The sequence below is a fragment of the Macrobrachium nipponense genome, chromosome 29 (assembly GCF_015104395.2).
Source record: "Macrobrachium nipponense isolate FS-2020 chromosome 29, ASM1510439v2, whole genome shotgun sequence".
NCBI classification, from domain to species: Eukaryota; Metazoa; Arthropoda; class Malacostraca; order Decapoda; family Palaemonidae; genus Macrobrachium; species Macrobrachium nipponense.
Genome location: NC_061092.1, coordinates 427997 through 450419, shown reverse-complemented (window position 1 = coordinate 450419; position 22423 = coordinate 427997). Strand labels below are relative to the sequence as shown.

Here is a 22423-nt window from a genome sequence, read left to right as displayed (position 1 = left end):
AAGTTCCACATTTTACTATAGTATACGTACGCACATTTATGTATAGTATTTCTGTACATACACTAATACACTTTATTTACAGGTACAGTAACGGTTAGGTTAGGTGTTGAATGGTCCAAATTGTTGTATTTCATTGTTTGTTGTTCAATTTAGCTTTATTATAAATTTACTGTGGTGTTTTTGTAGGGCTTGGAACGAATTAGGCAATTTACATGTAAAACGTAGTTCTGGATACAAAAAAATCAGGTTACGAAGGCCGTTTTGGAACGGATTAATTTCGTAACCTGAGGCACTACTGTATTTTGTTTTCGGTAGCCTTTCAGCTATTAGATATACAGGGTTTTCTCTGGAAATAGTTAGTTTAAAGATGTCTGACACAAGTTTGACGAGTATTCGTTATTGCAGCACAGGCTGCAATACTAGACTTACTTCAGCGAAGTATGATTCGCACACTAAATGTACATCTTGCAGGGGACAAGTGTGTTCAGCTAGTATGACTCATGATGAGTGTAAGGATTGGAAAATCTTAAATTCTCATTTGAATAAACTAGAGAAAGACAGAAAGAGAAAAGCGACTGCTAGGGACAAGAAATTAGCTAGTCAGGAATTGGCTAAATCTCCTGCTGAATTACTATTGTTTCTCTCTCTGCTTTATCCCCCATTAATAGTCCAGTCTCTCATCCACCTAACCCTGGAACCAGCTCCCACACTCCTGAACCCAATGCCATTGCCATTCTTGAGAAAAAATTTGACATATTAGTCGACACAGTAGCTCAAATTGGGGCTTCCTTAAGAGCTTTTATGGAAAATAAAAGTGTTGTGAGTGATCGTGAAGTGACAGTGGAAGAGCTGGCTTCTTGGCCCGCCAATTCTCCTAGGCAAAGGTCCCTAGCATACTCCCCCTGCACCAGGGAGAAGCTATACTGGAAACTCAAGGGAAGTCAGTGGGGTCTGCCTCTGGGGAGTTGGCCCCTCAGTTGCACCTGTCGCAAACACCCAGGTGTCGACAGATAGTCAGTGGAAAGGCATATTTTGTGAAACACATCCTCTTTAGTTCCGATAATTCAAGTCCGGAACAGAGGTGCCAATGGTGCAACAGTGGTAAGTTAAGATCATTCAAAAGGTCAGCAGAAGTGCTTTGCACCCCTCAGGTGCTTTGTAAAAGAGTGAGAGAAGCTGTTCCGTCATGTAGTTTTTGGAACAGCCCAGAGAGTTTTTCCAATAAATGTTCAGACAAACGTCAAGTGATGGTGAAAATCAAACGTGTAGTAACACCTATAGTTTCAGGTGATGAAGTTTCTTCAGATTGACCTTTAGTGTCTAAGCGCCAGCTAGTACCACAAGACGCATTGAATGAGTGCTCATTTACGCCCAAGCAGTTTTTTGCTCCTGAGCGCTCGCTTACACATGAGCGCCCACTTGTGCCCGCTCGCTCTCCAACACCCTGGATTCGAGCTTTCTCATACAGCAAGACAGTGTCAGTTCTCACAATTAGATGATCGCTCATAGTCAGCTAGGCATGAGTCCGTGGCTCCAGCCCCTTTACAACAACCTTCAGAGTTATTGGATCCCACTTGCACTGATTAAGCAGCAATTGGATGACATTTTTAGTTGTTTAAAGAAGCCGTCCACAGCGACAAGGGACTTAACAACATCTGCAGTATCTTTGGTTGAGCTGCAGAGCTACCCAACTTACTTCTCTCCTGCAACACCTTCATCTCCAGCGTTCTATTCTCCAATGGAGCAGTTGGCCTGCAGGGTCTGCTCATGTAACCTCAGAGAAGTGGAGAAATGGATGTTTCCTCCTTTAAATCTTCATCTCCTTTGCAGCCCTATTCCTTTTGAGGAAAGGGTCAAAGACCTTCTGCCAGAAGCCAATGTACAGTTCTCGTCGAGGGCCATTAAGAAATCCATGACAAAACCCCATTGGGAGAAGTAGAACCAGAGAGGAGTAGAGTGATGGGTGGTAGAAGTATTAAGACACAACTATTATATTCCATTTGTGGAAACTCCTCCCTTAGCCAAGAGGCCTATTGCCTTAATCGCTTGCTCTAAAAATTCAGAGATTTTCGGCTCTCAAGGCGGAAGTTGTCTCATTTCTTGAGAAAGAAGCGATAGAAGTAGTCCCAGATCAATACTAGTCGGGGGGGTTCTACAATCGCCTCTTTGTAGTGCTGAAGTCATCAGGGGAATGGAGAACAGTTGTGGATGTAAGCGCCTTGAATGTTTTCATCCAAAAGACAAAATTCAAAATGAAAACATGATTGATTCAACACATTTGATTTTAGCATCCATCCGTCATGAGGATTGGATGGTATCAATAAACCTTCAAGACACTTACAGGCAGTCCCCGGGTTATGATGGGAGTTCCGTTCTTGTGACGCGTTGTAAGACGAAAATCGTCGTAAGCCGGAACATTGTCAAAAATCCTAAGAAAACCTTACTTTTAATGCTTTGGGTGTTTTGAAAACTATGTAAACTGCATTCTTATTGCATTTTTCATAAAAAAACCTGTAAAATATTGATTATTTTGCATTTTTGGTGTCATATTTCATCTGCCAGATCAGCGTTTGTAGGCGTCGTATCTCTGGAACATGCGTCGTAACCCTGGAACATGCGTCGTAACCCTGGAAATAATTTCTGATGAATATAATTGAAAAGCGTCGTAACCTCAGAACGTCGTAAGCCGAGACCGTCGTAACCCGGGGACTGCCTGTACTTCCACATACCAATCCATCTGAACTCCCAAAAATTTCTAAGATTTGTGTTTTGGGACCAAGTGTTTTAGTTTCGGGCACTGTGGTTTGGGCTTTCAACTGGCCCACAAGTACTCACGCATCCTTACTCCCTTAGCAGGTTGGCTCCATCTAATGGGATCAGCATAGCATTCTACTTGGACGATTGGTTTCTTTGAGCAAAATCAAAGTAACAATGCATGGACGACCTTTGGAAAACTTATACTGGCTCAGGAACTAGGATGAGTAATAAATTGCCAAAAATCACAGATTTCTCCTTGTCAGTAGATAGTTTATTTTGGAATGACTCTCAACTCTCCTCATTTTCGGGCTTTTCCCACCCCGAAAAGAGTAAAGTCATGTCTGCAGAAGTAGATGAATACCTGAATCTTTAGTATTGTGCGGCCAATGGCTGGATGAGTCTCGTGGGGACGTTGGCTTCAATAGAGCAGTTTGTCTCCCTAGGGAGATTTTATCGTAGAGTTCTTCAACTCTTCCTCAGAGACAAATGGGACAGAAAAATACATCCCAACTCAGTCAGACTGTTGGGAGCCTCCTCAGAGTAAAAGGTTTTTCAAGGTGAGTTGCAGAAGCTATTGCAAACTGCAGAAGAGCTTCTTCTAATAGACTTCACCAGTCTTAATGGGGAATCTTTAGAAGATGGTGTAGACAGAGTAAAGTCTGTTCTTGTGAGATGTCTGTGAGTGACATAGCGAACCTCTTCTATTTTTAAGGGACAGCGAACTTCTTTCTATTTTTAAAGGACTTAAAGTTTGGCTCCTTCTACAATTAGGGGATATAGAGCAATGCTCGCTTCCTTGTTCACCTTGTTCAAGCATAGAGGAATAGTGACCATTCTGATCTGATTAAATCTTTTGAGACTTCCAAGTGTCTGTAGGATTCAGTGGTATGGAATCTCGACATTGTCTTCATATGGCTTTCTAGTCCATCCTTTGAACCCTTGCGCTCGTCATCTATGAGAAGCTTAACCAAGAAGACTTTATTTTTGGTAGCCTTAGCATTGGCGAGACGTGTAAGTGAGCTGCAATCATGGATATAAAGGTTGCCTTCTCACAAAAAGACACGGTTTGCTCCATGTCTCCACGCTTTCTCGCTAAGAACGAGAATCCATCTAATTCACCGCCATGCTCTTTCATTCTCAAGAACGGAAAAAATAACAGGCTAGTCTTCCCATTTGTGGTGCTCAGTGAAAAATCCCTCTCGTCCCCTCACAAAATGCTATCTCCTTTTTGAGAGAGTTATTTATTGGGGCTCATTCTTAACCTAAGGATGTGGATTTTCCCTTCTTGATAGTCAAGGTGCACGAAGTCTGAGTGGTAGTGACTTCCCTGGCGTCCGTCACAACTTATCGCTTTCTGTTATCCTTTCAAAATACCTATTAGAGGTCTAAATCAGATTTTGCTTTACATTACTTGAAAGAGATTGAAACAGTTTTTTAGGATTGTAATTCTCTTGGTACCTTTATCGATAGCTGGCATGGTGTTAGGAGAAATGACATACGGGTTGGTCTCACTCTGTTTTATTAGCCTTGTATCTTTGTACTATATACTGCTTTACAGGCATGAGATATGGAGGTATTGCATTGATAGTATGCTTTTATACATTGACAGAATTTCTTTCATACTATGACAGAATAATGTACTGTTAATATAAAGTATGTATTAATGAGGTGGGAATTAATATCTGCCTTGAAAATATCTTTGCTCCACTCTGGAAATGCTTTGTATATGTATTGCTTCAATTGTTTTTTTTTTAGTTAATGCTGGTTCTTGTATGGACCATTAATATTGATAGATTTAATTTCAAACATATTGGTACACACATTACTTTAATATAATACACAGGAATGGAGATATGTGAGATTGATAATTATGATAGAAATGATCACAATATTTATCCTCAATCCCATAAGTAATTTTTTTATTCTGTAATGTGTGTTGGTAGAAGTGCATTTGTCCTGAGTTTTAATGATTTTATAGCAACATACAATGCACTTACTGCTAACAGTTGTAAATGTAGTAGTTCGGCTGCTGAGCTGGGGAAAACCATCTTTTAGATACCATGAGAACCATTAATCCAAGGGGATTCTGTCAAAGATGTTCGTATTGTTTCCTCTCCATTATGTAACTTTACAGTGGACTCCCCATATTCACGTTCTTGAGATTCACAGTCTCACATATTCGCGGATTTCTCTATTGACCATGTATGTATACCCATTATTTGTGGGAAATTCACGTAGTATTTGCAGTATTTTTCTATGAGAGATATGTATAAATTACTGTATTTTCATATCAATTTCATGATTAATTGGACTTTTTGTGATAAAACTTAAAAAACCACGTGTAAGCATTTTTAGTGGGTTTTTCTTGAGTTTGAACTAACAAAATAGGCAGTTTTAAGCATTTTATAGGGGTTCTAAGTACTCACGGATTCTAGCTATTTGGGGGTGGGGGGGAGGTTATAGTACACAATTCCCCGCTAATACGGTGGGTCCACTGTATATTTAACATATGATTTTGTTGCGTAGCCAAATCAATCAATAAGCTGCTTAGTATGGTATAGGAGATATTTTTTACCAGCTTTACTGCATTCCAGATTTGATGAACCACAACACAATATTTACAATGCAGCTGGAGGAGGCAGATCTTGATCATTTGTCATGGGGGCCAACAATATCTGTTATGTCTAAAGTTGCCCCTACTACTCTACAAGTTCTTTATGCTCTTCTTGGGCTTGACTTTAATATTGTGTAAGTACAGTGTACATACTTGTTGGCAAGGTATGGATATTTAGGTGCTTATGTAGCCTATATAAATTGCATTACTTGAGTTATTGCAGTAGCTACTTGTGTAACACTTATGAAAGGAAGGAACAAAAGAAATACTTTAGATAAAATATTTGGATTTAGGTTCACTCTTCTAGAATTGGATGCATTAGCTTTGCTTTTGCATATGATCAAATGAAGTACAGTATTGAACTCTGATTATGGATGTTCAGTGATTTGACAAGACATCATCATATTGGTTATGTTTGCCCACTGACAGAGGTAATTGTTCCCCTTTGATAAATTTAATTTTCAAATAACATTCTAAAGATTCTTGGTTTTCAATCTTGATTTTACCAAGCTCACATAGTTGAGATTGTTCATGTCTTAAAGGTGTAAAAAATAATATGGTACACTTTAATAATCATATCAAATGTAATGTTGATGGAATATCAAAAAGCAGGAAGGAATCACGGGTTATCTATAGAAACTGGCTTTGGAGGAGGAGAGCAAAAGCAAACATTCACTCTTCAAGGCGGTTGAAGAAAGACTTAATGCATTACGGGGTTCGTGTGTGGCCGGTGACCCCTCTCCACCTCTTCTACACCGTAGATGCCAGATGCCACAGATTACTTGCATATACAATCTTTGATTGTGTTTTAACTGGTTTCCAGCGGGTACCAGAAGATTTGTTCTATTGTTAAGACCGAAGGTTTGTTAGCTACGAAAAATACAAATTACCATGTACCTATATCATGCGACTTTTGAAGACCTAATTTTTGGAGGTAATTTTAATAGGGTCGCATCATACATGAGATATAAAATTAGCATATGTAATATTCACATAGTATCATGTGATAGAAATACAAACAATGAATATGCATCTTTTCCATGGATCTTTTAAAAAGTTATGCTTTTCTTCATTGCATCCAGTAATATTGTATGTATTTCATATTACTATTGTATTTTAAAATACAAACATAGCAATCAGTGTTTTGGTTTGGAAATCAGATGAGGAAAATTGGGACATAAGTTTATTTTGCTGTATTGAACTCAAATCAGAACGATTTTCTGGCTCCTAGTTAGCTTAAATGAATCTCTGGGTACTCAATTGATATGGGACAGGATTAATTATGTTATACGAAGTGTTTTCAAGCCAAATATCACTTGAATATGTATTGATGTGAATGAAATTTTTTTTTTTTTTTTGTTACTTGATGGCATTGAGGGCATGTTTATTACGTAAAAAAATCAACAGATTGCGTTCGATATTTTCACTTGATTTCATCAGACTACTACAAGCTTTACACTCCAGTTGTGATTCATTGTTGTGATATGATAATGATAATAATACGTAATAATAATAACAACAACAACAACAAAAATGTAATTTTCACCAGTTTCTCCACCAACAGTGCAGTATAGTCAGCCACTACTAGAAGGTAAACAAGTATGTGTCCATTGGTTTTGGATTTCATACTAAATGTACATACTGCAATTTGTATTCGGAGGCTTTTTCATTATTAACACTTGGGGAGTCTCTCTCTCTCTCTCTCTCTCTCTCTCTCTCTCTCTCTCTCTCTCTCTCTCTCTCTCTCTCTCTCTCTCTTGATGCTGTCACATACACATAATTTTGTCTACCAACACTTACGAAGCACGCCAATGTCAGTGATGGCAAACCATAATTTACAATTGATGATGTGTACATAGGGTCAAGTATTTGTTTTTCTTTAAAAGCCCATTGACTTTCTTTTAATTCATATTTGATAGTCTTAATTGTGCTGATGTAAATATGTTTCATTGTAAATTTTTGCACTTTGTGCTTACAACCATTTATGCCTGATGGGTAAGCTGAAATGCTTTTGTTTATCCTTTTCCTGTTTGAGTAACTAGTGTTGATATACTGTAGTCTATTAGACGTTGCATTTCTCTTCATTTCCAACAGGTCTCAAGATGTAAAAGATGCCAAGCAGAGTTTTGTTGGTGCTTTGCTCTCTATGGCTTTGTATAAACGTTATAGAGGGAAAGCCAGTTTCATCCCTCTTCTCCATTCCTTGTACCTTCACAATACAGGGACTCCCCTCAAGGTTATTTCACACCCCTTTTTTTCTTTGTGTTTTATAGCACTTTTGCACTAGATTGTAGAACAGAGATACGATACATTACATTGTAGTTTTCTCTAACTGGATACTCTTCTAATGGAATGAATTTTACATCATTGGTATTGTCTAGGTGTAAAAATGGTTAACATTCAGTACAATATTGCTTTCCCATATGTTTGCCTTATGAATATGCAGCTTACTGTTGATTGCTATAGTATTGACAGTGTGTTGATGTTCCTTTTTCATTTTTTCCAGTAAATATTTTTTCAAATTTGTAAACAGTTATTACAAGTTGTACTCTTTTCTTTCTTAGGTTAACAGAACTTTATATGAGTTGGGCTTAACCACACCACCATGTAAGCTATTTGAATTCCTAGATCAACTTTCCAAATCAAAGAAGGATAGTGATACTATTGCACAATGGAAAAAAGATGTAGCGGTAAGTAGTTTTGCATATTTTTTTTTTTTTTTGTCGTAACTACAGTAGTAGCCATTGTAGGAGTAGGTCCCTTTGTCCTTCTTAAGTAATATGTATGTCTTTGCAGAACAATAGAACGTGTGAAAGTCAACATAATAGTAATAATAAAAAAGAATATATACATAATTGCACCATCTCAGTACAGGTCACAGAATGTACATTAACATATGTTACTTTGAAGGCCATATTTACAGAGGACTTCATAGAAAACAAGTAACAGTGACCATATCCTTTTAAATTTGGCTGCAATTTAATGGAATTTGGTTCCAACTGCTTTTGTCCTTAAAAGATATCCTCACAGATCACTTTGTTAGGGTGTGAAGAGATACGGGCTCAGATACCCTTATATTGGAAGATGGTGCCCCACAAGGATGTACATATTTTAAAAGTACGTTATTCTTGCTAGGAATCAGCAATTGCAAGGAAAGCTTATCAAGTAATATTAAAGTAATTTATATATTTACATCTGTCATATTTTCTATTACCTCTAATCTATGACCAAAACCTTACATGCCATTAGCCACGCTGGGCTTCACTAAAGACATTGAATATCTGAAGAAAAAAGTTTTCAGAGATATCAAAGAGGAAAATAATTCTAATATTGAGCCAAAAATAGGAAAAATTGCTAAGGGAAATAAAGATGTGAATAATGCAACCAAAGCTTCAACAACTAACCAGATAGAAAAATCTGTCGGTGAATTTTACCATTAATAAAATTAATTTATTTTAGTTGTTGTCTGTATGGGATAATGAATTTCAGAACAGCAAATAAAAATGAATTAAACCCACATTTTGATTTTAGTGTTCTTAATCTCAAAAACAAATTCCCACATTCAGGTAATTTTATTCTATCATCAAATTGTGCCATAGATACTTGGTGAATAACCTACGGTACTTTCGTGACTAAATCCTGTAATGCAGAATAAAAAAAATGAAAGTATGTGATTGTGAATTTCAACCAACAACAAATATGAAGACTTGGAAAAAGTTACCTCAAAGCATCTCAGAATGTTTATAATTAGTTTATCTAAAAATTTCATTCTTATGAAGTAAAATTTAATCTATATAGTTTTACAAACAAATCTATTAGACCAACCCTTAGAATTATGAGTGGTAACTCACTGGTCAGGTTATTCTCCAAGTAGCTAGACTGTTATCATCTTAAAAAGGAAAATTTAGATTTGTATTTAGACTAGAATTACAGTTGTTTTCTCTATGGTGTGATTTGGAAGAATAATACGTATCAGTGATTAGTGATCATAGTAGAGAATAATAAAATCTTATATGTTCAAGGATTTACAGTTTGTATATGTCATTTATACTATTTGTCATTTAACTCTTGTTATTTCCCAATTTGGTGCTGATTGAGAGAAAGAAAATTAGGCAGATCTTAATTCAATTTTTTATATTGACAGTTTATAACTGCAATGCTCATGTCACACTTTTTTCTTCTATTTGTAGGCTACCCTAGAAATAGTTCATCGAAGACCAGAAAAAAAATTTCCAGCTGACAGACGGAAAAAAATGAGCGTAATTCCAAAAGCCACTCAAGGTATGTAATTTGGAAGTCCTTAAAATCTTGTACGAAATACAAACTCATTACGTAATCATTAACTAGCCTTATTTTGTACAACAGCTCTCCAGCTGAACCAGCTTGTTAAATTGAAAAAAAAGATAGCAATGCGGATGGCTGAACCTAGTTTTTGTTGTCCTGCAATGCCTCATTAGCCTTTACCAATTTCAATCATAGAGTGTTGTATGTGTTTGGGGAGGGGGCTGGGGGTGCTGCCCGAGAGGTTGGCACTGTGTTGTGATTAATGAATTTTTTTGGAAAACATGTCACCTTAATTATGAATAGCATGAATCACAATTTAGAGGGAGTATAAAAATAGGACAGGTGGTCTGAGCATGGTCAGTAGTTTCTTTGTCTTTCAGGTTTAGCAAATTGGTGCAGCTGGAAAGCCATTGCATAAAATAAGGCTAATTATGATTAATAGGTTCCTGTTGAATGAAATATGTTTTTGCTTTGATGTTATTTGAGCATAGGGATAAATTTGGTAAGAAATGATGAAAAACACAAAAGTAATAAGCACATTAGTTGTGTTTTCATTGAAAATACTATGTAGAATCTCATTGTGCTTAGGCTGTTTATCAGTTGGCAATCCTGTGAACAACATGATTTTAGAAATATCTTTGCAGTATGATTGTGCATGTAATAGGCAAAAGTGTTAATAATCTGTTAACTTCTTAAGGGAAAACACCTGTATGAAATGTGTAAGTGGTGTGAGAAATATGAATAGATAAAATACACTTCCAAAGATTCATAGATAAAATTAGGAAGTTGAAACCAGTTTTGCATTGAAGAGAGGTTTCAGCAAAAGCAGAAAATATTGCTTTGTGTGGATGTGTTGTGTTTGCTGAAAAAAGCTTGTAGTACTTAAATTCAGTTCTATGACTTGAATTCAATGCTATGATAACTTGTTATATGGCAAGTTTTTATGTTAAGATTAGCTGGTATTACAGGAAACCTGTAACAACACTTTTAAATGATATTGTATCGTCTGTAATGTAAGCTACAGTGTGATATTTTCCATGCTCTGTCATTTGCAGTAGTTATTGAAATGTGATTTTTGTTGTTGTTGAGCATTAATTCTTCAGTGGGGAACAGTGCATTACTGTATAAAAAGTGCATTGTTTAGCATCAGAGTCATAATGTGATGCATGTGTGAGTTTGAAGGGAAGGTATGAGTGCATCACTGATTTACTGAGGAAATTATGAAGCCACAGATTGCATGGCTCTATGGCATCACCTCTAAATTCACTCTCTGCTTCTGTATTTCCTGACTCCTAGAACCTTTCTTCCTTTTAGAAATATGTCTACGTACTCCTTTATGGTTTAGTCCCTCCCGTTTCCCGTCTTTTTTTCTTTCTCTTTACTATTGTGTTGACTTTTGAAGAATTAGGTTGCCTTTCCCATTTCCCCCTGTACATAACTAATTCTATGGCTCTGGGAGAATTCTTACCCAGAAATACATTTGCAGAGGGGTTATATAACATTTGATTTATTCTTTGATAATTGAAAATGTATGATGCTACATGAAAAATAATCAGTTGTGTAAACATTACATAAAAATGGTATATTAGACCATCTTCCTATACATATCTTAAAAGACAATTTCTATTGCACTTACCAGTCTTGCATTTTCAAACAGTTACAGATTAGAAAATGGTGTCATAGAAGTGTTTTTAGTAACCTATTCCACTGCAACAAATGATATTGCCTGTCGTCAACCAGGTTGCATGAAATGTGATAGTGTATATGGAAGATTTTGCAATATTTTCTCTTACTCCTCAAACTACATTGATGTGTGACCTTTATCAGTAAAATCCCCTGTGAAAGAAACAAAAACAGTTATGTTGGATAAAGGTTTTAAGATGGAAACAACTGTAGTATTGAACTAAAAGTGAGTGAGTATCAAATTCCAAGTACCACATACAGGCGGTCCCCGGGTTACGAGGCTCCGGCTTACGACGTTCCGAGGTTACGACGCTTTTTCTTAAATATTCATTGAAAAATCCGCCCTGGATTACGACGCTTGTTCCAAGGTTACGACGCTGACGCTTCCGATGCTCCGAGTTAACGACGCTTTTAAAAAACGCATACTATGATAAGAATCCTTTATAGTTTAGCACAGTATATTAATAAAAATAAGTTTTTGGTTAGATTACAACAAAAATTTTGAGGTTTTGATGATTTTCGACACTTTTTATGTCGCATTTTTTAAATTTTTTTAGTGACGCCTCATATGCGGAACTAGTTTCCGAGCGAATGAATACACTAGCATGGGATGCGCAGTTTATAACAGTCCAAAAGCACAAATAATGAAAAAATCATTGCTTGTTTCCAGTATACTTAATTAACAAAACTAAGTTTCTGGTTAGATTACAGCGCAAATTCCAAGGTTACGACGGTTTTTTATGCTTTTTAACGATACCTCATATGCATAACTAGTTTCTGAGCAGAGGGCGCATAAATTAATTTACGCTATTAAACTGTATGGTAACCATAGTCAAGGATAAGGAACGCATTCTCAAACAGTATACATATCCTTTAATACAAAACAGCAAAATATCATTGAAACATTATTTCACTTAAAGAATCCATTTATACTCTACTTAGACTTGGATATAAAAACCATAGTTTCTCTCTCTCTCTCTCTCTCTCTCTCTCTCTCTCTCTTTTTGTATTTTCTGACGAAAATGATCACTAATTAGTGTATTTTGATGTATATTTTCATGACTAAATACATTTTTATAATACAAAAATGATTTACAGTGGTGCCCCGTATTCGCGGGGGATGCGCACCAGACCCCCCCGTGAATAGTTAGAACCCGCGAATGTTTGGAACCCCTATGAAAATGCTAAAAACAGCCTATTTTGTTAGTTAAAACTCAAGAAAAACCCCACTAAAATTTTCATACTTGGTTTTTTTTTTAATAGTTTTATCACAAAAAGTGCATTTTATGATGAAATTCATCAAAAAAAACCAGAATTTGTGGATATTTATCATAGAAAATACCGCGAATGCGCGAATTTTCCGTTTTCCGCGAATAATGCAGGAAAACGTTCCCCAGAGAAATCCGCGAATGTGTGAGTCCGCGAATCTGGAGAACGCGAATACGGGGGGTCCACTGTACTAATTTTCAAATACTAATTTTGATTAATACTGTATTAGTAAGTTTAATAAGTTGAAATGATATCACATAATAAAAATAATAATTCTCTCTCTCTCTCTCTCTCTCTACTACAAAGATGTATGTTTTTTTTGTATGATAAATAAATGATTTACTGTTTTGAAATATAATGTTGATTTATCAGCAAAATAATATCAATTCATTAAAGGAAAATACCATAGTGAATTAGTAAGATTTTAGCTTATATATTTAAAAAATTATGGAAGAATGAAGGAAATCCCAGTCTTCTTTCAGTAACCTTTCTCTAACTCCAGGTACTAAAACTGTCAGATATATCAAGTTCTGGGACAGTCTCTCTCTCTCTCTCTCTCTCTCTCTCTCTCTCTCTCTCATTTCACTGAGACTCGAGATTGTGATGTACTTGTACTATTTGTTTTTAATACTTTCAAATAATATAATAATGATAATAATAACTGTAATTACAAATTCATATGTGATAGTATTTTGAAAGAAATCAATATAATCTATCCATGTCACTTTTAATTAAGGTACTCTCTCTCTCTCTCTCTCTCTCTCTCTCTCTCTCTCTCTCTCTTTTTTGCCACACAAGGATAATGTGTCATAGTGGTAACTCCCTCCCTCTCTTTCGCTGGAAGCGTTATAAGTATTTTTTTGAGAGAAACAGAAAGAGATAAACACTCTCTCTCTCTCTCTCTCTCTCTCTCTCTCTCTCTCTCTCTCTCTCTCTCTCTCTCTTTTACCAAGATGAAAGAATTTATGGTACTAGTATGTAAAAGGGAATTGATTTTGCGTAGGAAAAATCTATTTCTGGGCGATTGGCTCGTGTCGCCAGCGAAATATCCTTTAATCTATTATTTCTAGGGAAATAAAGTACTAACACATACCAGAGAATAAATAAATAAAGAAAAAGTCAGTACAACTGACTCGCCACCCTCCAAGAGGGTGTCGGTATGAACACTATGGCGAGTGAGACCACTACCACGAGCCGCTTGCCAATAGAAATCTCCCACTACAAAATCCCCACAAGAGGGGAGCCGACCCACAGAGTGGGCAGCAACTACTACTATCTCCATCCCATGCTGCCGACTGCTGCGCCTCGGTGGCCATCCTGAAAGTTAGCAGACAATCTTGAGCGATGGGATGGGTAGGGCGGGATTTCGCTGGCGACAACGAGCCAATCGCCCAGAAATAGATTTTTCCTTACGTCAAAATCCCTTTTCTGGGCTCAGCTCGTGTCGCTGCGCGAAATTGTTACCAGAGAAATAGCACAAGATTGTAAAGAAAACTCAACTAAACAAAGGGGTCTCAAATAAAAGATAACATAAAAAGAAGGAATATAATTGCTAATAAATATACTATACACAATGATACAAAATTAGAAATATTACTTAAATTAAACTTAATGCTAATAATATTTCTTAAAATTAACTTAATTTTTACATATATACAGGGCTTACATGGAATATATGTTAAAAGCAGTATCTGTGTAGATATGTACAAAGAACTCAAAAGCAATTATAACATAACTTGAACAGAACAAACTTCAATAACAATAATATCTGAAGGGAATGTATATGACTTATATAAAAAAACCCGTAACCATTGTAAATAAGATGTATCCCCTAGCATAAAAATAAGGGGATCACATCAAAGAGATCAATACATACAATCGATTGTGAGTGCCCCTAGCAAAAAAAAAAATAAGGGACACCCACCATATCACCATAAGAGCAGCTAAGACCCAAGGTAAACGTAGATGAACATGACAGGCATAGACGAACTGTTGGGTGAGACAGGTAGAAAGGAGGACTGGATCTTCTACTAAAGATTAAGCAGAGTCGGGGGAAACTATGTTACCCCGCCGCAACTGCTGAAAATTTCAGAGCTTCCAAGGACTTTAAGTAATTGACTCTTAAATACTGTTCGGCGCTTTCCATCCAGTATTTTTTTTATTTTTTCAAACTCATCGAAAATTCATAATGTTGGAAATTAGTTAATTGAGGTTGCTACTGCCCTCCCTGACCAATCATGTGCTTTTGGGAAAGAGTCATGGATTGGCTTTGCTTAACATTAAAGTACAGGATCTGCTGCCTGATAGCCTTTTAATAAGATTAAAGTCCCTAACCCACCTTTTTTTCCTCTCATTTTAAAGAGATGACCCGATGAGGATTGAGGAGGTCCTGGACAGAAGGGCTCGTAAGGTTCGATACTGGGCAAAGGAGATTATATCTTGTGGAAGGGTACAAGACCTTCCATGGTTCCCACCATCATCAAAGGATCTTCATTCGTTTGCTATAAAAACTAAACGTTTCCGGGAGAAAGTAGCACTTCCCCTGTGGGAAGAAAGTTGAATATGGATCCGGATCTCCTGGAATAACTGCCCCGAACAGTTCTGAAATTCTAGCTCCTGAGGCCAAGCTTAATAAAAATAGAGTTTTTCTTAAGAGCATTATAAATGGAACATGTTGTCCATTATCTGTTTCTGAAGCCAGCTTTAAACGAACATCATTTAAGAACCCGATGATACTGACGTATGGCCTTCACAGGAAGGTCTAAGTCCTAGCACGAAGCCTTGGGTAATAGACGAGAAGTAGGAGTCTGTCAAGTTCTCATGTTGAAACCAAATTGAAAAAACTCTTTTTTCAAGGCTGGACGTTTGTTTGTCGTAATGGATGCTAGCTGGCTAATCCTTTTTCCAAATAAAGATCTTGAAAAAGGAGATAATAGCTGAATTGATTGTCATGATTCTAAATATCTGATTACTCGTCAGGAAGGTTGCTAACTTTTTGTGACAAGCCACAGCGTCATACTGTCTCAAAGTTTGAATGCCCTGTTTATCATAATTTCCTGAAGAAGAATAATTTTGATTTTGGGGTCAATATTCGCGTCCTTTTTCTTTTCGCTGCAAACTTCATGAAATTCCATAAAGTTATGGGTTTTGAAAGAATTCCTGGGAAGGAAGCGAACACAGTCTTCGTTTGCACTGACTGGGTGAAGAGGCCGTGGTGGTCTGGGAATTCGGAAGAGGGAGGCGAAGACCCAGTTCCTGAATTGTAGGGTACCAATTGCTCTTACGGCCGTCTGGGGCTACTAGAGGCCACTTGACCCTTGAATGTCCTGAGTTTGTTCATTACCTTCTCATGATAATATTCACTGGATGGGAAGACATAAATCTTCTCCCCAGTTGTTCCAGTCTAGGGCCAGGGCGTCCGGGTTGGTATAGGCCAGAGGGTCCAGGTGTTGGGGGTGGGCCACCATAACCATTGGGAGTTTTGTGGTTCGCTTTGGGATTGCGAAGAGGATCCACTTGGTAGGCCTGGAACTCTCTGAAGAATCCATTGGGGAATCGAACTGCTGTCCAGTGAACCATGTTCCGACTCTAGGAGGTGACTTGATCGGGATTGAGTCATCTTGCTATGACGTTTCTCACCTCCATCTATATGGGTTCGGAGGAAGGAGGTTGCCAACTGAATTTGGTCCCCGCCATGGAGAAGGTATGGCTACCATGACATTGATTTAAGATGACGTGCTTTGGGAGCCTCCCCACTGTTTATACAAATGGGACTAGCCTACTGCGCTGTCTAATACTAGCTTTTATGTCGGGGAGTACGTTCGGCGGACGTAACCTTTTTAGAGTCAAGAACACTGCCATTGCTTCCAGTAATACGTTTTTATGTTGGAAACCTGACGGACTGAGGTGACCAAGTTCCCTGAACTTTTCTTAGAACTGAGAATATCCTCCCCCAACCGCTTTAACGAACGGCGTCTGTGTTGGCTGGTAATCCCCGGTAGGAGGGAAACTGAAGGGGCACTGATATCGATAAGTTCTTGAGAATAAAGAAAGAAAAGAAGGGAAATGAAAAAATGAAAAAAAGAAATGAAAAAAAGAGAAGAAGAAAAAAAGAAAAAAGAAAAAAAAAGAAAGGAAACAAAGAAAAAAAGCTTTTGGGGCCACGGGCGTAGTTCGATTCCGTATAATCTGAGGGACTGAGGATAATTTGTCCCCTGGACCTGCATTTGCTCGTGAGCGCCAGAATTCTGGTTTAGGTCCTTTCCGTTTGGCTTTCACACAAATCAAGGATGTTTGTCACTGATTGCAAACTGGAGTGAACCCAGGATCCTTTCCTGGGTTCCTTCTTGACGCAAGTTTGGTGACTCAGAAATTGCTTTATTACACTGACTTCGCTATTTTCTTTCCTCTTGGCTGATGGAATCGTTGCAGAGTAATTGGGAGGGGATAGATTCCATTGAATGCCCAGCCACTGAAAAAGTTTTGGACTCTGGAGTGAGTCTTGACTTTGGTCCTGTTTATCTTGAATGCCTAGATATTTCCAGGAACTGAATCCCACTTTCAGTTTTGTTGCTTTGTGGCATTCCTCGACTGTTTGGAGCCCTAGATTAACCAATTCGTCGAGATACGCTACTACCATAACCCCTTGCGATCTTAGTTGTTGAACTACCCACTTCCGCCAACTTCGTGAACACCCTGGTGCTTACGTTTGAAGCCCGAAAAGGAACTACCTTGAAGGGAAGAATGCCCTGATCTGACCTAGTCTTGAAGCCCGCAGCATACGGACGGAAGTGCCTTGCAATAGGGATATGATAGGTAAGCGTCTGTAATATCTATAGAGGTGGTGACGGCCCCTCTGGGGGGAAGTAAGGGTCCGTACCTGCGAGATCGTGAGCATTTGTTGGAACTTTTGTCGCAGCGAATGGCTAAGTTTAAGGCGGGTGACAAGTCTTAAGAATTACCCTTCTTTTTGTGAGCCTTTCTTTGGAACGCTGAACAAGCGCCCATTTGAAACTTTATCCTGTTGACTCTCGCTATAGCGTCCTTTCTGAAGGAGGTCCCTCCGCATACCTACCGTCAATTCTTTTATTTGGATGGAAGTTTGGCGGAAAGGTCTTGGATGGGGCGGGTTTCGCGATACCCTCAACTCCAAGCCCAGGCCTTTTGGACAACCAATTGCTTTTTTGCGCCCAACATTTGCTGAAATTCCGACCGGTTGGTTGGAAGTGAAACAGCCTCCCTACCTGACCTGAAACAGTCCTCATTGGTGTTGGTAGAGCCTCCGGCGGCCTCCCCGCTGAAAGATGCTTTACCTCTATTAAAAGGAGACCCTCCCTAGTCCTCCTCTGGACGAAAGGATCGCTTACCTCTGGCCTCCCTTACCCGAGCGGTCATAACTTCTGGAAGAGCCCTGGCCCATCGAACGACTTGATTGAAGGCTGGGGAGAGAGCGTAAGAGGTGGATGGGTTTGAGGCTGGGGGGGAAAGGGGGAATTGACATAGTATAGGCTGCCGATTGAGCCTTGGGAGGTATGAAAGGTTGGGCTGCTTGCACCAACGGGACAGGCTGGAACAGGCTGGGTAAAGTGTGGCTGTTTCTTTTTGGTAAGGCTGGAAAACGTCTGGGTTTCTTCTGGATCCCTTACCTCTGACCAACTTGATCTTGGCGTCTCTTGGCCGGTAAGACCCCAACGATCTTTAATTAAGGCTTTGGTTAAGCCTTGTATCCTCTGCCTGGACCTCCTTCACCATCGCATCTGGGAACTAGGTCTGCTCCCCAGATTTTGTTCGATGCAAGCAACGTTATTCGGTTCATGAGCCGAATCGTTGCTTCTTGGGGAGTCATGTTTCCTACAGTTTGTTCTAGCCGTGGCCGAACTCGAAACATCATTCATGACTGCACCGTTTGAGTCCAGTGGACTTGGTGATCCAGCTTAAAAAAGTTTGGCTCAGGGAACCATAGGAAATATTGGTAGCCACCCCTCGTCATAGGCCAATGGTATTGATAAGACCTTGGCCAACCTAGACTTGGCATCAAATTTACTGCCCTGAACTGAGGTTCTATCTGTAAAGTCTATGGCAGCTTCTGCACCAAACTGCTCCATAGCAACAGTCCTGGTTTGAGTTTGCCCTCGCAGGAAAGTGGTTGGGCAGGATCTTCCCCCACAACTCCCACCGGCTGAGGGAAGTAAAAGGAGACGTAGGGTCCCCGCTTCTTTGTCAGCTGAGGGCAACGAATCCCCCTTCTGGGGCTGCTGGAATGGTAATACCGTAGGCAAACTCTTTGGTCCAAGAAAGGGAGCGGGTACTCTCTTCCATTTGTAAAGATTGTGAAAGGACTCTTAAATCGGCTGTATTTTTCGGTTCGTTCGGAACAGTCCATGCTCCTCTAAACGCACCTGATCCATTCTCTTTGAGCCTGGGTCCTCGGTGAATAGAGGACTTGTCCTCGTTTAGGTACCTTACTCGTCTCTAGTTCCATTGGCAGAGGCGGTTGGAGCCTCGCCTCCTTTGGCGTATCCGATGAACGGTAGGCCTGAAGGTCTTCCGGTTAGAACTCGAAGTTCTTTCAACTCCCCTCCGAGTTCCACATTCCTGGGATAGAAATGAAGCCCGTCCTGGAAGGGGGCGTATGACGCTACTCTCCAAGGATTGTTTCATACTGAAGCGGTAGGTAGAAGATCATGGACGGAGGCAATTGCGCTCCCCCGTACCCTGTGCTGAAGGGTGGGGGAGAAGCTATGCGGAGCTTGGCTCAGTCCGGCGATAATGTTGTCCCCTGGTGAAGTTGAATCCTATGCAGACAACTTGGGAGAAACATCTTGTTCCATACTGGTTTTTTAGAGACCCCAACCAGGATCGCCCACTTGTTTGCAACAGGCCAGCGGTTGGGAATCCAAAGCCCGGAAGCTTGCTGCCGGAGGTGGACGGGTGGCTCCTGAAACCGGAACCAAAGGTCGTGGAACGGTTGAACTCCGCTGGAGTGGGGTTGTGATCTCTCCCTGGGGAGATCTACTCCTAGAGGATTTGGAGCCGGACCCCGGAATCTTTAGGACCTCTCTGCTGGGCCTCTGCTCTTGGGTTTTTATTAGCCAGGGAGGACTTACGAGATGATGGATGATGCCGACGCCGTCTTTTTAGACTACGGACGACCTCTTAGTCAAGGTTTTTTCATACAATCGAACTTTACCTGTCAGATATATACATAATCTCAGACTCCGTCGTCCCCGCCCCCCGACAGAAAATTCAAATTTCGCGGGCACACGCTGCAGGTAGGTCAGGTGATTCTACCGCGTCCTTGCCCTGGGTGGCGACAAGGATTAGGAACCATTCCTGTTTTTCTAAATCATATTTTTTTCTGTCCGCTTGGAATGTAAAACAACTTTTGCAGTTCCTCCTGACTTGATTTTTGGATTTCATCGCCATCGATCTTTCTGGCTACTTTTTCTTGCGGGAAGTACTGGAATCTTTGGTTCGGCATACATACGCATATTAATTTGTTTTGATAACTTTGGCTTCGAAAATTTTCGAAGAAATTGGTTTACGTGTAAACTACCGAACTTTTCGGTAGACAATCACAAATAAGTTTGCGAAGAAGGAAAATTTTGTTAATATTTATTCATAATAACGTGGTAGTAAATGTTAGAATTGATTGGAGCTAACTTCCTTCGTTGACGATGTAACGGAAAGAAATAGTTTTACTCTTCCTTTAAAAGAGTTTTATATCTCCCTCGTACTAACGAGCAGTTAGAGCATTAACATTACTAGTAAGTTGGGTGTATCCTCATCTCCTTCATTACTTCACAGAATCTTCCAATTAATTCATATTGCAATTTGAAGCACAACGGAACTTGTAGCTCAAAATACGAGCTATTGAAAAGGTAAAGAACGTAGTTTTTACTGTTAGTGCAGATTGGAGGGTGCGTTCTAGTTCGGGCTCTGTTTCGCTCCCGCCAGGCCTAGACCCTCTTCCGAAGCTCACATACCCAGAGGGTAAGGAAGGAAAGTTCGAAAGCCTTATACGGAGGTTATGGAGAATCCCCACCACCGGATCAGGCGTCCCCTCCGGCAGGATCTGGTAGAACGTCCCCCAGACTGAGGGCCAAGTTCGCCATTGGAAAGGGCGTCCTAAGGATTAGTAGAGGTGCCGTTCGATCGATCGGCTCTGTCCTCGCTCCATCAGGCCTAGACCTCTTCCAAACTCACAAGCCCTGAAGGAGAAGGAAAGTCGGAATAGCCTTACGGAGGTTTATGGAGAATCCCCACCAGAATCCGGTCGCGTTCCCTCGGCAGGAATCATGTAAAACGTCCCAGACTGCCAGGGTTGATAGCCATTGCAAAGGCATCCTTTAAAAAGTGCGTTTGTTTTTCTTCCGTTTCCGTTTCTTTCATCTTACATCCTAAAAGACTAATAATGTAGCATGTTAAAGAAGTTCGGACGATCTGGCTCGTTCTCTGAATAAGAGAAGAACACTGATTAATCACTGAGCGGTAGGCTGAGAGCCTATGCCTAGCAAGCTAGGCGCGAGCCCACGTTCCAACAGCCATCCAGCCGAGCCGCAATTTCCAACAGACTAGCGCTAGCCCGCTTCCAACAGTCCTAGCGCGAGGCCTCGTTCATACAGATAAACGCGAGCCGCGTTCCAAGAACTTTTTCTTGGCGCAAGGCCCGCCTTCAAAGAGAAAACAGACGGCTTAACTAAGGAGCCTTATAGTAGAATGGCAATAGAGAATGGATGCTTTCCATTGAACGTTTTCTGGCAAGAGGCTGCGTATAACAAAATACTAGAGGCGCTCGGAATCTCATTAGGGCTCACGGGACCCGTTCCACGCAAGCGGGAACGTTCCAGGGCGCGGTCTCCTTTCCTCTATCGGGTGCGGAACACATTCCCAGGCGCGCGGAACTTCCATACCGCCTAGGCGCTAGGCCGCAAAGGATCCAGAACCGCCAGGCGTCAGAAGATTTCAAAAATTTTCTCATTAGAGAGAGAGGTTCCGTCCCGCGAAGAACTCCCTTTCTTTGAATTTTTTAACTTGAACAACTTTCCCGCTGGCTAAATGTGCCAAGATGTTCGCCACAGGCTGGCCGTTGCCTTTTGTCAAGAAGGATTCTTGCTACTAAAGAAGCCGACCCCTTTTCATTTTATTCAGAAGACTCCTTTGTTTAGGTTCAGTTTCCTCCAATCAAGGCGGACTCTCTCCTTCATGCCATGCTCTTCCCTTCGTTTTGATGGAGGCAAGAGCTTTATTAGGGAGTTTTTTCTTAATTAAGATCTCATCGCTTTTTGGGTTTGGGTATGATCGGCGGGATGAAAATATCTACTTCCTTCCGTAAACCCTAGTGATGAACAGGCAATTCTGGTCTCGTTCCGCGAATTTTATGAACGAAAATCACGAAGATTTAAAAGGAGTTCCTTGATTAACTTCGTTCCTTAAGGATTTGTATTTAATATGGTTTGTGTGTATATAGTCATGATATATATATATATATATATTATTATATCTATATTATATAGTAATATAATATAAATATATCTACTATATATATAATGTGTGGTGTGGGTGTGTATATCTCTATACTCTTTCTATCAGTTCTAATTAACAAAAATAACGAAGATAGTAGAAGGTAGTAGAGTTTCTTCTCTTGTATTGAGAATACTATACGGTTCAATTCATAACACATACCGTAGTTACTTCTTTTGTTCTGTGCAACCTCAATTAAACAAGTATCCTTCTACGTCTTTCCTAGGAATACTACCGCTTAAAAAGGGATTGTTAAGACTACACCTACTTTAGCTTTCTAAGTTTATCGAGTCG

The 22423-nt window shown here is 39.7% G+C and overlaps 1 protein-coding gene across 1 annotated transcript in view; it reads left to right on the top strand.

Annotated features, from left to right (window-relative positions):
• The window catches only part of LOC135206032 (uncharacterized), a 257788-nt gene that overhangs the window by 159361 nt on the left and 76004 nt on the right, over window positions 1-22423 (top strand). The window contains exons 4-7 of the mRNA XM_064237203.1: window positions 5352-5505; window positions 7466-7607; window positions 7936-8061; window positions 9562-9652. Coding sequence (XP_064093273.1) covers window positions 5352-5505; window positions 7466-7607; window positions 7936-8061; window positions 9562-9652 — 513 coding nt within the window. The remainder of the gene's footprint in view (window positions 1-5351; window positions 5506-7465; window positions 7608-7935; window positions 8062-9561; window positions 9653-22423) is intronic.